General features: G+C 32.7%; 1 protein-coding gene across 1 annotated transcript in view; it reads left to right on the top strand.

The window, feature by feature from the left end:
• The window catches only part of LOC121132332 (uncharacterized), a 34,265-nt gene extending 23,646 nt beyond the window's left edge, over positions 1-10,619 (top strand). The window contains exon 2 of the mRNA XM_040727719.2: positions 8,166-10,619. Within this exon, the coding sequence (XP_040583653.1) occupies positions 8,302-10,251 (1,950 nt within the window). The 5' untranslated portion in view covers positions 8,166-8,301 and the 3' untranslated portion in view covers positions 10,252-10,619. The remainder of the gene's footprint in view (positions 1-8,165) is intronic.
• Positions 10,620-15,937: the final 5,318 nt, after the last annotated feature.

Here is a 15,937-nt window from a genome sequence, read left to right as displayed (position 1 = left end):
GGTACACTTAATTTAAATTTGAAAGAAATAGGAAATTCATCCGTTGATTGCCTTCAAACTCGGTGAAAGATAGGTTTTGTGACTCAAGCTTCCTGATGGTAAGTTCCAACTCAGTTAAAAACAAAAAAAAAACGAGAACGAGTAAAATAGAGCAACACAGGATTGAAATTTTGACATTTCTCTTACGTGGCATATCCTCCATCTTCATATCCAAGGAGTTCTGATACAGCTGTAGTACTGTTGATTGTGTCAGGAACTTATTCACCACCACCATTGTCTTGGGCGTTGTGTCGAGCACAGGCAAAGTTTACTCTCCCATTTTTGTGGAGAGGAAGGTGTGGATCGATGCAGATGCTTACATCCCACTTCTGGATAAGAAAGTGCTACCTTGGGCAAGTGAAATGTTCGGGGAGCACTTTGTTTTCACTCAAACGGGGCTCCGTGTCATCGCACCGCTAAGACCCAGGCCTTTCTCCGATACAAGTTGCTGGAATTTTAGACCTAAACATATGGCAAATCTCTTCTCCAGATGCACACTCCCTTGGGCTACTCTATCTAAGTGCTTCTGGAGAAGAGGGTGCGTGCTACTTCTCCTGGGAGTGTACAGTTTCTCTAAGCTTCTATCAAGAAGGAGTTGACTTCAGAGTCAAGCCTTGCACAAGATTTAGGCATCGTATTCTGGCAACAATTAGAGCTGAGGACTCACGTATTGAATAAAATCTGTGTCCAGCGATAAAATAAAATAAATGTCTTCACAGAACATTTTGTTTAAATTTTATTCTTGAAAAAATGAAAATTATAAAATCTTTATCACTGATCAGATCCACACTGTAATTGGTCAGAGTAAAGGACCCTTTAATTTTGAGAAGTCAAGGAGACACAAAACGTTAAAAATACATAAATAATCGACCATGACTTTGGAACATAATGAGGTTCAGAGCTTAAATGTGTGTTCTCATGTATGTTTAACAATTATGCTTCTTATGTATATCAAAAAATCCAATTTCGGGAAAATGACCATAGGCAGAGATTTACAACTTTACCGAGGGCCCAATATATTTACATATCATGAAAAATATTTTCTCTGAAAGATCCTAATAATCCTGGTTAATCTGTCTAAACAGGCTCTAATCAAACACTAATTGCCTATAATTAGGGATTTTTAAAATTACTTATTTACATAAACATCCGAAAGATGTCGCTTTGTTATATACTGCAGATAAACGAAAATTTGGATATAGTACACATTTCATTTGAAAAATAGCAGTTTCATGTATCTGGGTATGACTGGGTTTCTTCCCCTAATAGTCTTCGTTATATTTTCAACTTTCTACCTAATTTGTAGAATAATTTATATGTAATAATTAATAGTTAATTTACATACATATTATGTTTATGAGGAAAATATATGGAAATAATTTTTGTATGTTTAATATGATTAATATCTAACTTTAATAAGTTTTCAGTGATTGATTAAGGAATTTCATAACTTTTTGTTTCTCCAATTGTTTACAAGAATAATCATTAATTTAACTATCAAAAGCATAATCCTTTTTCTTCTTTTGAGATACAAGAACTAATTTGTTGTTAAAACTTTATAATAATACATCATATAAATATATATACCTATATTCTTGGCTGGAGGGGGGGGTCGACATTCATTTCATTATTTTTTCCAACTCTGATATGTGTTGACTTAAAGAAAAAAATTGATGCCTTTTCAGCTTTTTTCGAAAATAATAAATGAAAAATTTGGCGGTTGTTTAATCATATAACGTTTTATGTATTTTTTAACCTTTTGTGTTCCTTTTTTTAGGCTAAAGTTTATTGACTTTTTATTGGAAAGTTTTTTTTTCTGAAGTGTTGGGAGCAATAAAAAGTAAACCTTTAGATAAGAATTCATTACGCCACCAAATGACAGCTACAATAAAAATAAACCAGTTTCCCCCCTTCATGTTTCTAATTGTAAAAAATGTCGAAATAAGAAAAAAAAATGCATGTACGATCTCCTCCCGCATCGGTGTCCATCCCGAGAAGGGTGCAGAGTCTGATGGGATCTCCATCCAGACTGATTACAATATCAAGAAGTTCGATAAAGTTGGGAATGCATCCAAGAACAACCAAAATTTAGGTAACAACAATATTACTTACTTTTGCCCTGCCTACATGTAACCCTACTCCAGCTCTAAGCTAAACCCCCTGGAATTAGCAGTTTGAGATGTCTTGGAGAATAATGTATGCCATACATATAATCCAAATTTGTATTTGCTCGGAGCTGCCGTCATGTCTGCGTGGTACACCATGGACCCGGTATTCATATTCAAAAATCGTCAATTGATCATTGTCCAATCTGTTCGCCAGGGTGTAGATAATGTTTTTTCTCATGAAAAATGCCTTTTGGAATACAAAATATAGCTACAATAACATTTTAAAAATATCCAAATTTTCTTTTCTTGATTTCATAAAAATAACGTTTTTCGTAATTTAATTCTTTTACTGAAAGTTTTGGGTTCCCACACTGTCAAAAGGGATACTTATTTTTTCAAAATGTCTTCATTCCTTTCGTATTTTAAAGTTACTATTTCAATCATTCAAAATTCCGTGTCACATCCTATTTTTCTCCACTCTAATACTCCATAGGGGGAAAGTTTCTCCCCCTCTAATAACATCCCTTTAAATTCAAGAGTAAACACAGTCAAACTAAGGCAAATAAATGTCCAATTTCTTATAAGATTAAATACAAAAAAATAACATTATCATGATACATTAATAGATAAATATTGTGTCAACATTTTATAAGAATTTAATTTCTATTTCCATGTTAAATGAAAAAGAATGTCCTAGGTAGAAAAAAGTTGAAGAAAGTCTTGAAAGAATGAAAAAATAAATAACTTTTTTTGTTGTTCGTAGATTTAAGATTACCATAGATTTTTTTAAAGCTTTCTAGACCATTTATTTGGAATTAGTGTGTAGAGAAATCTAATTATAAAACTTTCTTCAGGTATAAGAAACTAACAAAGGTCGGTGAGACATTCCAACTTTTAATAGGGTTGTGTAAAATTGTCTTATAAAATAATATGTCAGATTGTGATACATTTGGATAGCAAGTGGTATTTTGGAGTCTGTTTTCAATTCGATTAGCGAGACATGAATTGTACAGGGTACAACACGGAGATTTTCCGATTCATTCATTTTTTTTTTTTTTTTTTGGTTAATTATGGTTTCAGGTGAGATCTCAAGTAAAGTTCCATTGTTTTAATTTGATCACAATTGGACGAAAGGGAGTGAACAGGAATCAATTAAGCAAAGAGTTTCGGATCTTTTTGACCCGGATGTTGATCCAAAACGAATTTTAGATATTGCCAGATTTACCGTGAGGATAGTCTGGAACCTTATCCTGGTCAAGAAGAATGAAAAAGGAGTCAAAAGGAAAGCTGGAAGTGGAAAAAATATTTTTAGGCGAGATGAAACATTTCTCATGTTCCTGGAGGCGAAGATGAAGGAAGGTCCAACAACATCAACGCACCGCTGGGTTGAAGAGTTCAACAAGGACGAGATCTCCATTATGAGGGCAGTTCATGATGACTTTGATCTTAATAGCTTTTTCAGGACTCCAAGACATCTCCTACCCGACAGGATGAAGGCCTTAAGACTTGAGAGATGCAAAAAAAAATCCTTAATTACTTTAAGAGTCATCTGTCGACCAGGTTCTGAACGTAAAAACGAAACATTTATAGCAGCATCACCTGAAGTAGTCTATTACACTTTGGAGAAAACATCCGACCCAAACAATGTGCTTGGAAGTCGTGGCCTCTGATGAGAAGAAAATTGATCCATTCTTCATCAAGCCGAATGAGAAAATCGAGGCTGAGGCCTACTATCAGGTCCTTAGGAGGAAAATCTTACCCTGGCTAAAGGCTAAATGTCCTTAGAACAACTATATGCGGACTTATATATATGCCATACGCCCTTGCAGACACAGAACTTCTGTGAGGTGCACTTAACTTACTTCTGGGGCAATAACTGCCGGCCCTCTCTTCTAGTCCTGATCTCAATCCCTTCGACTTCGGGGTGTTGAGCGTCTTAAAAAGCAAGGTTGGGAAGATATCACTCAGAAATGTGCAGGAGCTCAAGGCCAGCATCAAGAAGCAATGGGCCAACATTTTTGCCAAGTTCGACCTCATATGGAGGCGGCCATATCGAATGATTCTTGCCAAGATTGATAGCTAAAAAAAATTTCAATAAAATTTTTCATTATACTTTTCTAATAAAATGTTACTAGGGTTTTGCTTCTTGATTGTAGAAAATGTTTCTGCTGCACTTTGTAAATTTTGGAAGATTATTATTATTTCAGTAATAATTTCATAAAGGACTAAAACCAATCGAAGCATTGACTAGAACATGGATTATCAGCGGTGATGTTAATTGGTAATATTTTGGGCATATTAAAATGATACTATCCATCATCGGTGTGTTAAAAAAAAGGAATTGAAACTAACGTAGTCACCCTGACAATTCGAAAAATTGTTTTGGAGGAGAGCTCAATTTAATTATTTGCAAACAGCTCTGAGATGAACAAAATGAATAACTAAAACCAATCCGTAACAAACAATGATATCAACGATGTCGATGCTCAATTCTACTCCGAGTCCAAAAAGGATTTACACATATAATTCCTTAACGGTACTCTCCGCATTTATACGGAAACACAGTCGTTGGTATACTGTATATTTTATACATGTGTCAATGTTTTCTTCTTGAGAATGAAAAAAACAATAAGAACAGCTTTTAGAAAATAAAAATAAAAATATATATTCAGGTAGCAACTTCAAAGGCTTTGACATTATGCAATAATGTAGATCGTGTGTATTTTGGGCATGGTAAAAAAAGAAACCTAAAGTCAAAAAAGTATCCCTAACAGAATGTTTGGAAGGAGAGTAGCTAAGCTGTCGTGACGTTTTCTTAGACAAGCTACAATCAGCTGTGACGAAGGAAATAGACAAGGACATTGGCTAGAATTACTCCTATCTAGATCCTGCATTCTACTGAGTCCATTTAGAACTTACAATTATATCTTTGCAATAAATCCTTCAAGTTATTCTCCGTCTTTTATGACCACACACAAATGTTCAATCTGCTTGAGTATACATCATTAATAGCTTGTATGTAGAAGAAAAGAATAGTTCCTCCTCTCTAACTAAATAATATTTACAACAGGTTAGGAATAGAAAATTAACATTTCAATTTAAAAAAAAAACTGGCAAGCTAAATAATGGTCTTGATTTTCATTACTAATTATCAGACTGTGGAGTATGCAATTCTAGAGAAAGGAGTTCAACAACTATTTTTATAACAAAATAGAAAATTCATTATTCAATTAACAGATTCCAGGCTATGATTTTTCTTTGTGAGCATTTAAATGCTTTTTGGATCCCTCTTGACTTTGTCGATATTTAATCGAATGACGGTTTTTTTTAGAAGAATCTATTACTAAAAAGTCCTTTGTCTAATGAAGGAGTATTTTCAAAAATTTCATTAAATAATTAGAAATTTCGACTGGCATCCTATTTTTTGACTACATTGGGGATATCTTCCATCACAACAGACCTAAAAATAGTGTTGTGTCGGTTGTAACTTATTTGGTTCAGTTCAGTCTTAGAATCGGTCATATTGTTCCGATTGGTATTTTTACTAAAAAATTGTCGATTTTTACTTGACCAAATAAGATATATGTATTAATATCTTACAAAAAAATAATCGTGCTTCACTATAATTTATTCTATTTTATAATGGAATAATTTAAAAAAAGGAAGACCACTATCAATGACGTCACAAGAGATCGATTTTAACTTTTTTAAGTCCGAAAAGTGCAACATTGCTGGACTGTAGTCCTTCGCTATGATTAAGGAATAGCACAGATATGCTTTGGAAAATCCAAGGGAATCAGTTTAATAAGTATTGAACAAGAAGATTCATGCAAAAACCATTCACACGTTAGACTAGTGTTGTGTCGGTCCTTATACCTAACTGATGACTACAGTCCCGTCTAGTTGAGTATTGATCTAGTCCAGTTTAGTCCTTCATATAAATCCTAAAACTGAGAAAGTTTTGTTCTTCATAGCGACACAAAACTTTATTTATTCAATTTAAAATCAATTCAAGTACTGACCGTCCGCAGGACCGTTGTCAATGACTGATAGGAACAGTCCTAAAACTGAACTGAACCGAACAAATATGGAAGACACAACAATATTTGTAATGAACTTATAATACAGAAACAAGGAAATATAAACTCTTCTCTGACACAGTACCGCATTTAAATACTGATTAAAAACAAAGATAATTAGCATAAGTACCTATGTAATAAAATACTTCAATATATATAAGTAAAAAAATACAATAAAAGTTACTAAAATGAACAATATCTTTTTGTAATTTTTACTCTTCCTTTCAAGGATTTGGATTTAAACTTTATTTTTTTGATAATAATATCATTTTACTCATTATAACAACCATCCATAAAAATGTACATGTAATAAATTAACTTTTTTTCTCTTTTCACTTCTCTTTTCGACATAAAAACTTTTTTTAACGCATGCAATTATTTCATTTTTCTTTTTCATATCAACGAATTAATTATCAAAGTTTAAAATCGTTAAAGTCATTATAGACAATAATTTAATCTTTTCATAGCTATTTTTAAAGAAAAAATATGCATTTTACATGACTTGTTTTTTTGGAAGGAGACTTTTTAGCAAAGTAATTTATATTAAGCAAGAAAGTAAATCTATATATGTATTTTAGTGGGAAATGGCTCCATATAGGAGCGTACTTTGTACTTATTGATCATACTGGAATCATGCTGATAATAGCTGTTCTCATTTAACAGGAAATGATTGTAACATTTCATAAGGTGTTAAATATTTCATGCATGTGCTAAAAAAATATCTATGTAAGCTTAAAATATGAGTTTTGTATCAAGTACAGCAGTTGCTTCTAATGATATTATTTTTAAATTATATGGAGGGTATATCAGCATAAAAACAATCTTTAACAAAACCAAAAATTAGAAAATCCAAATTTACTTTTTCATTTCATTTATACATACAGCCAATGGAATGTATTTTCAAGTTGGGGGAGAGGGGCAAATTGTATAATGCTGAGGTCGTCAGTTTTTTAGGGATGGGGATGGGGGGGGTTAGGGTGCGGCATTACTGTATGGGTTTTTTTACAGTTTTGATAGAATGCTTAAGAGGTTTTCTGTAAAAGAGACAAAAAACTTTTGTCGACATATGTAGAGTTACAATTTTTTGAAAGAAATAAAGAAAGTGATAAAAATGGTTATAACCTTTACTTATTTTTAGCTATTGCCTATAAAAATTGTTTATCAATGTTATTTGTTCGAAAAGAATATAAATTGGATGTTTGACTATAATTGAGGGGGATAATTTGAAAATAAAAGGTTTATTTATGGTATTTATTGTCGAATTTTTTTATATATTTAAAAAAAAATACATATGTTTTTTGTTAATGAGAAATTGAAAATAAAAAATCCTTACAACTGTGACATTTAAATTTTTTTACCCAATATTATAGTTTATTATTTTTTATCATTCATAGGCTTATTCATCAAATTTTGTGGGATGAGTTAAGAAACTCAAGACTTTTAACTGTAGTTTAGAACCTGTATTTGATATAAAATAAACTAATATTGACTTCGATATAGTCCCTTTTTTATAAAATCCGTCTATTTCTCATTATTTTATGGTGAGACTCCATTTGACCTATTTCAAGTTCAATTTTCCAAAAAGGATTAGAAAGAATAATTTGTTGATACAAATTGACACAAAAATTTGATGAAGAATACAAATGTGCTCTACACTTCATTTGAGAAAAATCCTTATTGCTTGCTTCTTGTTGAGGAGCTTTTGTTCCTTGTTATATGTGTCATTGTTGTGTTGTGAACAAAACTGCTTTAATATAGTGTTTATCTCTTTGCATTCATTTTTTGAATAAATTGCAAAAATGAGAGGCATCCGGAGTGAGAATGATATAATTGTATTTTATGTGTCCTCCATTTGACATTGTGTACATCGTACTTTAACAGTTGATCTATTTTGTGATAAATTGATTTAATTAAAGTTTTTTTCATTTTTATATTTCAGGTCACTATCCAAATAACAAGGATCGAAAAGATATACAATTCATAGAGAGAGAGAAAAAAAAAGAAGAAGGAAACCCCAAATCTTTTAGAAGCAAGAAAACCCCCTTTCTACTCAGGATGACGTAAAGATTTGAACAATGATATTGAAGGATATATTTTATCGTATAGAAAACATGGGCTCCAAACTTATTTTTCTACTTCTGCCTTTGTTAATGAAAGGAGTTTTAGCATATTGTCCTGAGTCTTGTATTTGTGATAATACTAATCTATTTGCCAATTGCTCCTTCTCAGAAGAGCATATGAATGATGTGCAGCCACTGGATGTGATTCCTATCATGTTGAATCCTTCCATCAAGCGATTAATAGCATCTAGGAATAGAGTCAGGAAGCTGGAAGGAGCTATAAGAGTCTATCGCTACTTGGAATCCCTGGATTTGAGTCAAAATGAGCTTAAAACCCTCGGAAGAGCTCAGTTTGTGGAGTCGTCAAGACTTCAGTTCCTAGATTTGAGCAATAACTTCCTTACTTCTCTTCATAAACAATCATTTGAGGGGCTGAGTGCTCTCATTACTCTGGATTTGAATGAAAACGCTATTTCATCCCTGGATGATAACTATTTTGAGCATACTTCATCTCTTGTGGAACTGAGACTTAAAGGAAATAAAATATCCAAATTTTATAAAGATGCTTTTGCGGGGTTGAGCAGACTAAGAGTACTTCACTTAGAAGAGAACCTTTTATCTGAGCTGAACCGAGAGTGGTTTCTTCCTCTTGAAAATTTAAGATTTTTGTATTTGGACAAGAATCAAATCCAGCAATTGCCCTCAGAGAGTCTCCCACTCTCTGCACTTAGAATGCTCTCATTAAAAGGAAATAAACTTTTAAACTTGTCAATAGGAAATCCATTCAAAGGACTTAAATCCATGGACACCCTGGATCTTAGTAATAATTTTTTAGAAATTGTACCAAATGAAGTTCTTCGTGAAGCCAACAAGCTCAGGCACTTGGATATATCAATCAATCCTATTCATCACTTTGATGTGGAGTCTTTTCGCTCCATGTTTGTTCTTGAGAGCCTTAAAGCAAACAACATGAATCGTCTAAAGTTAATTCAATCCCATACATTTATGGACAATATAAAATTACAAGAGCTTTACTTAAACTCTAACATGAAACTCTTACCCATTCCACTGGGCTTGCTCCAAACAAATACAAGAATGAAGGTACTCTCTCTCAGAAATGGAACATGGAGCACTCTTTCTCCTCAACAATTACCTCCGAGTCCCCTTGAAGCTCTCCTTCTTGGAGGTCTTCCACTTTACTGTAACTGCTCCTTGACTTGGCTTTGGGATCTGTACCACAGAAACAAAAACTCTTCCAATAAAATAGAGCTGGATAATATTTGGTGTGAGAATCTTAGTGGAAGCCCTCGTTTAGCTAACGTGTCCGTTGATTCTCTTGCATGCACGGATTTTACTCGTATACTTGTAGCAATCTCAGTGGCTATTATTGTCACTGTAAGCATTTTGCTACTAGTTGTCGGGATTGGCTGTGCATACCGAGTACGTACACGACGGAAAAATCCTCATCAATGTCTTTATATGAAGGATGAGACCATGATCTATAAGTTTTCTCATCCTCCTCAGTCTTCCTTGCAGAATCACCATGATTTAGAAGTCGAAGAAGAGGAAGAGCCCTACTATGAAGTGCCGAAATATGCAAATATTCAAGATGATGATCCCAAATCATCTGGTTCTAGCTCAAAGTATTCCTCCAGCGGATATGTGGGAAGTGAACTTTGGGAACCTGAGTATTATGCTACAGTCAAAAATGGACCCAAGACCTCAATAGGCTATGGTAGTCCGCATAATTCAGGGAGTTCGACTGGATCGAGCATGGGTGGTGCCAATCTTATCAATAATAATGCAAGAAACACGGGAAGTCTTTCATCTCCATTATATTTTTCTCCTAGTAGGGGACATTTAATTCATCATGCAAATCCTCATCCTGGAGCAACGGTGATTAGAAATGCAACTGGAAATTCGAGTCCGAGCAAGAACCCGAATAGAGTCAATTTATATGTTTAAAGAATTTATTTTAGAGAATTGTCATTGTTTTTATAAATCTTGAAGCAATAATAATATAAAATTATATTACATATTATTATTGACCATATTTTATCCTTATTCATAAAAGAAATAAAAAAATAAAAAATAAAGATACGTAACAATAAAAAAAATCAATTTCATGTCTGATTCCTGTAAAAGTTATTCACAGCTTATTTTTAACAATTAAAGATTAAAAAAAACTGTTAAGTTATTTTTTCGTTTTGTGTAACAATACATTTATCATTCTTTCAGATACAAATATTATATTACTTCTTTTTAAATGGTGAACCCAAGTATTGAAAGGAATATTTTATAATGCGACATAATATATGATTTTTTTATAAGAACAGTCCTTGTTTTTTTTATTTCACTCTGAAATTTATTATGAACTATGAGGAAAAATTAAGTTTTAGCCATATAGCCATTCTACGTCTATTTTCGTATGATTTTGAACGTGCCTGGAAAACTGCTTTGGGGAAAATTGTCCGTGTCTCGAGAAAATTACCATGGTGGGAAATTGCCCATATTTTGTTAAAACTTCAAGATGAATAATAACACATTATAAATTACAAATTTAAAAATAAAACAATTATTATTCTGACTATTGAAATACAAATAAGGTTATTTGCTTTTACCATAAGAAAAAAGAGTTAAATGGCGCAAAAACAAACAAAAAATGTGGTCTGTATTGGATCCAGGGGTATGTCCGAGTACCCTGCACAACTCGAAGACTCCAACCTATTATTTTGGCAATAATATTACTCACACTTGAAGGTACTCTCTTGGGGGATGGAACAAACAAATATCTTTAGATATTTGTCACTAATAATATTAAGACAATTTATAATGTGCTATCTGAAAGTTTGAACTTTAATACTACCAATTTTCTTCAGTGGAAATTTTCTCCACGGCAATCTTCCACTTGCAATTTTCTCCAAGGAAGTGTTCCTACTACTCATTTTCAATCCCCTTCTTTTGTGTTGAAACAAAATGTACATAACATATTAACTGGAAAAAAAATCAACAAAAAGATATATATTAATGCCAGTCAACACAGAAAAACAAAAATAACAAACAAGCCACTAAAATCACTATAATATCAATATGTAGTATTGAGAACAAAGTTGTACTTTAACAAATAACTATATTGTTTCTTCAAGCTTTTTATAAAAAGCTTAAGCATCCTCTCCCAATGTCAAAAAGTGTCTACCTGAGTTTGATAGATGATATCTAATAGTATCTGAGTCTCTATACCAATTTGATGGACGTTGGGTGTTCTTATCATTGGGGTGGGAGGAGTTAGCTCCAAAAATGATCAACACCGTATTACAACTACTTATAAAAGCCGGATTATATGTTTTTGAGGACCTTGGTTTTGGAATTGTTTTAGAAAAAAAATTTTCAAAATTCATAGCTATTCACAAAATATTTCAAAAAATAAATACATATTCTTTATTTTTTTGGATTTTTGTTAGAAAATCCATAGCTTTTCACAAAAGAAAAAATGAAAAATCCACTGTTGTCTACAAAAAATTAAATTTTATGGAAAATTAAGAGGAACAGAAGTGTCTGAAATGTTCTCGTAAACCAAAATTAATTGAGAATTTATTTCTTTGAAATATATTCCTTATGATATCATAAAAATTATGAACATACCTGGTCGCAAGAGACTGATTGGTTCTAGTGTTTGTGGGCTAGTTAAGATAATGGCATTTGTTATTGGCAAGGCAACACACCTTCTATCAATCTGAGACATTACTCAAAATTCAAAAAAGCTATTTGTTTACAATACACCCGTGAACCAAGTGTTTTGGAGTGTGAAGTATTACTTAATTCAAAAGTAAAAACTATTATGCATAGGTACACGTGTTGGGGTTGAGCAAGGGTTCTTAACATTTTCTCCTCAAATTCTCAACTTTTTAGTAGAACAATTTAACATTTCCCTCTACAGCATCAGTCTTTGACTAATGTGATTTTAACCCAGGAAATGTTCAGAATGTAAATATACACTTTGCTTTTTGTGTGTGTCATTTTACGCCCCTTAATTTTTGTTTGCAAATGCTATATTTTTATTAAAACTTATACTATGGAAATGAAAGACAAATGAAAAAAAATTGTTATTTAAAAAAATAAAATATTTGGCCATTAAAAAAGTTTAACACTAGACACATACAAGTTAATGAGACTTTTATATTTGATTTACCTTGCCGAAGGCCTCAATGTTCGGTTCCACTTATGAATTGGAGCAGTGCATATCAGACTCAAGGTCAATCAGGCGGTTTTATGATTTGGTTTTGATCTTTAACATGCCCCATATGACTCGCACAGGGTAGTGGAGGGAAATAAAACAAGTAGTGCAACAACGCGAGGATACAAACCATGCATGGTGGCCCTATATGCATTCATTCGTATCTCCGCAAAAACAGCCTCTACTGTGGAGTCATTCATCAGCTCCAGAAACTGATTTTCGATGATCTCTGCTTCCTTCGGGAAGTTGTCAACTTGAAAGCTGAAGGGATCCCTCGTGAGCTCCATCATTGGGTTGTCACTTTTGAAGTCTGAAAAATAGTTATAGAAGTCAACCAACAGTCTGTTGAGGTTGATGATGGCTTTGTTCTTGAACACGTGGCTGATGTTTAAGTAATTACATAATAATGGAAACTCTATTACCAACCAGTTACAAAAAAGTAGAGACGCAATAGAAATGAGTTTGTGGGGTGTCGCTGTAGACAACTATAACCGAACAGTTTTGTCACTTTTACCCAAACATGACTTACAGTCAGAAAATGGTTGTGATTTAAAATTAGGTTGAAATTAAAATTGGTGGAATTTTAAAGCAGTTGTTCGTCTTTCTGACAAGTCATTTCCCACTTGGCAATCCGCTATTCCCAAAAAGTGGGGTTTTTTTCATAGGTTAAGAGCCACGTCAGCCTGTAGGGCAGGGATCCTAAACCTTCTGGGGAGTAGGGACCAAACCTACTATCGCTACAGAGTCATATTATGCACGACTAACAATTAATTATTAACAATTTGATTCAATGTAAAATTGAATTTTTGAGTGCTTAGAGAAAACAAGGATTCAATATTATTTTATTTGAAAAATCCGCTAATTTTTTACAACAGGAGTTATATTTAAGAAATGAAATATATACGCAATTTAGAAGAAAAATCTATATTTCACTTTAAAAAAAGCATAGTAGAACATGCACTTGTTATTTTATAATACACTTGTTTCTGCTTATTTTGTGATACTTTTCCTGTATCAGGGGAAAGGTTTCTCGATGACAGGAGCAAAACATCATCCAGGTGGCACATAATTAACTAACGGGCCGATATGACCCGCAGGCTGGGGGTTGCGTTAGTTAGGGGATCCACATTCACAGGGGGGTGACACACGCCTTCCTCTCTACAGTGTCCTAAATTTCATAGCCACAGTAATTGTAGTCTGGTGAGAACGGAGGTCTATTAAGTAGGACCAACTCTAAAATATTTTGTTGACCTTGTGGCTATCAGGCTTCCTCTCAAGGCTCTTTTTACCGTCCTTCAGCTTTTAAAGCTTGTTAATGAGACCCGCAGAAGGAAGAGCTGAACCCCAATGTATTTTGGTCTCATTCTCAGTTAACCCTGGTTTGATGAATAAATCTGTATTACAAAAATGGTTTGTTTGTATTGCTCGACCTGTTGTTGTGACATAAAAGTCGGTGAATTATTTAGTAAGTGAATGATATCCTACCAAATTTTCAATCACAAATTCGCTTGGACAAGCTGTATATTTGTTGTGTGTTCAATGGAACTATGCATTTGTTAATTCTTTAATCATTATGAAAATTACGTATTACACAATATCACAATATGTAACAGTATATTGAGAAGAGTAGGAGTTAATTTATCCTATTAAAAATAAGTTGATTAATTATAACACAGGGATTAAGTTTCAATATCTCAACTCCCCCGTCTCCTCTCACATGTTATTTATGCGTGCCTATCCGTAATTATATAAAAAGTCTACAAATAATAATACGTATATAATCGAAATATGAGACCCTGAACTCCTTCTTTTTAACGACAAAATCGTATTAAAAATCAAGCTATAATTATAATGGATTTCTACCTCTAATTATTGATTGAAGTTCTAAAAGAAAACAACAGGGATACCTTGAATTAAAAGATTAATTCGTGGGGCAAAAAAAAGCCTGACTACAGACTAAAAGTTACTTTTATATAAATAAATACAATACAATGGTTTATCTTTATTAATACAGCAAAGTTGATCTAAATGAATACCTCGTTACATGAAAAGTAGACACAATATGGATTGCATATCATATACCAAAGCAGTATCAAGAAGGGATCACTGTATAAAATAAATGAAATATCGCATGTTTTTAGTTCAACACATATTAAAAAAGAAAAAGAGCGAAGTACTTTCTATAACATTAAAAAGGAATGTGATTTTAGATGAGGCGTGGCAACGAGCTAAAGTATTCCCTGGCTCATTAAATCATTTTTTCAAAGGATTTATTTTCAATTTTTGAGAGAATCTCTAAGAATTTAGTGAGTTGCTGCGTGTTAGTGATAAGTAAAAGGGAAATAAACACCAAGAACTTGTTGGGAAGTTATCTTCTATATAATTAAAGGAAAATTTGTATGTTCGTCGAACCCTAATAACTCCAGGCAATGTCGGGTACTACAGCTATGAATACAGAAATTATCAACATACCATTCCACAAGAGACTTAAAGTATCAATGAGATAGGCATAAGAAAATGTTCACACATTTTGCGTTCATTTCTGAAAAATAGCATTCAAGTATTTTATTTGTTAGTTACCTTCTGTTCATTTTTTTCATTTTCCTTTTAACGAAAAGTTACCACTTGATCAATTTTTATCTAAATTTAGTTGCCCATAAGAAAATCTTCTCCATTAGATGTTTATTTTGAGATAACCAAAAATGATGTCACTTAACTATTTGATGATTCTAATTTTTTTCCTCTCCTTGCAAAATTCACCTTTTGATTTCACTTGTATGAATGCATTTTTCGGCTATCTTATAGAAATAAAATTGTGTACCTACGCTTGTTATCAAATACTACTAAGCCGTAAACAATATTACTATACAGTATTCAATAAAATACTATGTAGGATACTAATTTTATAATATAAATATATAGGATAATTCATTTAAAAAATTATTGAGAAAAATATGATGGTCTTCCCTAAAGTAATTAAAAGATTAACTTATATGGCTAATTACCAACTGATATTGGACCACTTTCATGTTTTTCGTTGCAAGAAAGGTTGTATGATATAATTAAGTTAACAACTTTTGGGACAAAATTAGGTCATTAGCCATTAATTTTAGCTTTCACGACTAGCATTTCTATCCACTTACTGCCTTGACTGTCATAAGGGATTATCTCATTAATGATTGAGTACGAAAAGACAATAAGTTTAAACGAAAGTTCTTGAATTACAGACTAGGCACCCAAAACTTGTAGTAGCATGACTTAGTTACGAGAAACGTGGGTCTTATAGAATTAAGAAAATACAACTCCAAACCAATTTATAATTTGTTTAAATAATAAATTGAACAATATTTTTTATTCGATATGTCTTCATTCACTTGAAATAACAGCCTCGACACGCCCACCAACAATTTGTCAGTT

The sequence above is a fragment of the Lepeophtheirus salmonis genome, chromosome 2, assembly GCF_016086655.4.
Source record: "Lepeophtheirus salmonis chromosome 2, UVic_Lsal_1.4, whole genome shotgun sequence".
Lineage (NCBI taxonomy): Eukaryota > Metazoa > Arthropoda > Copepoda > Siphonostomatoida > Caligidae > Lepeophtheirus > Lepeophtheirus salmonis.
Note: the sequence above shows the minus strand (reverse complement) of the source record. Positions and strands in the feature narration are given on the sequence as shown.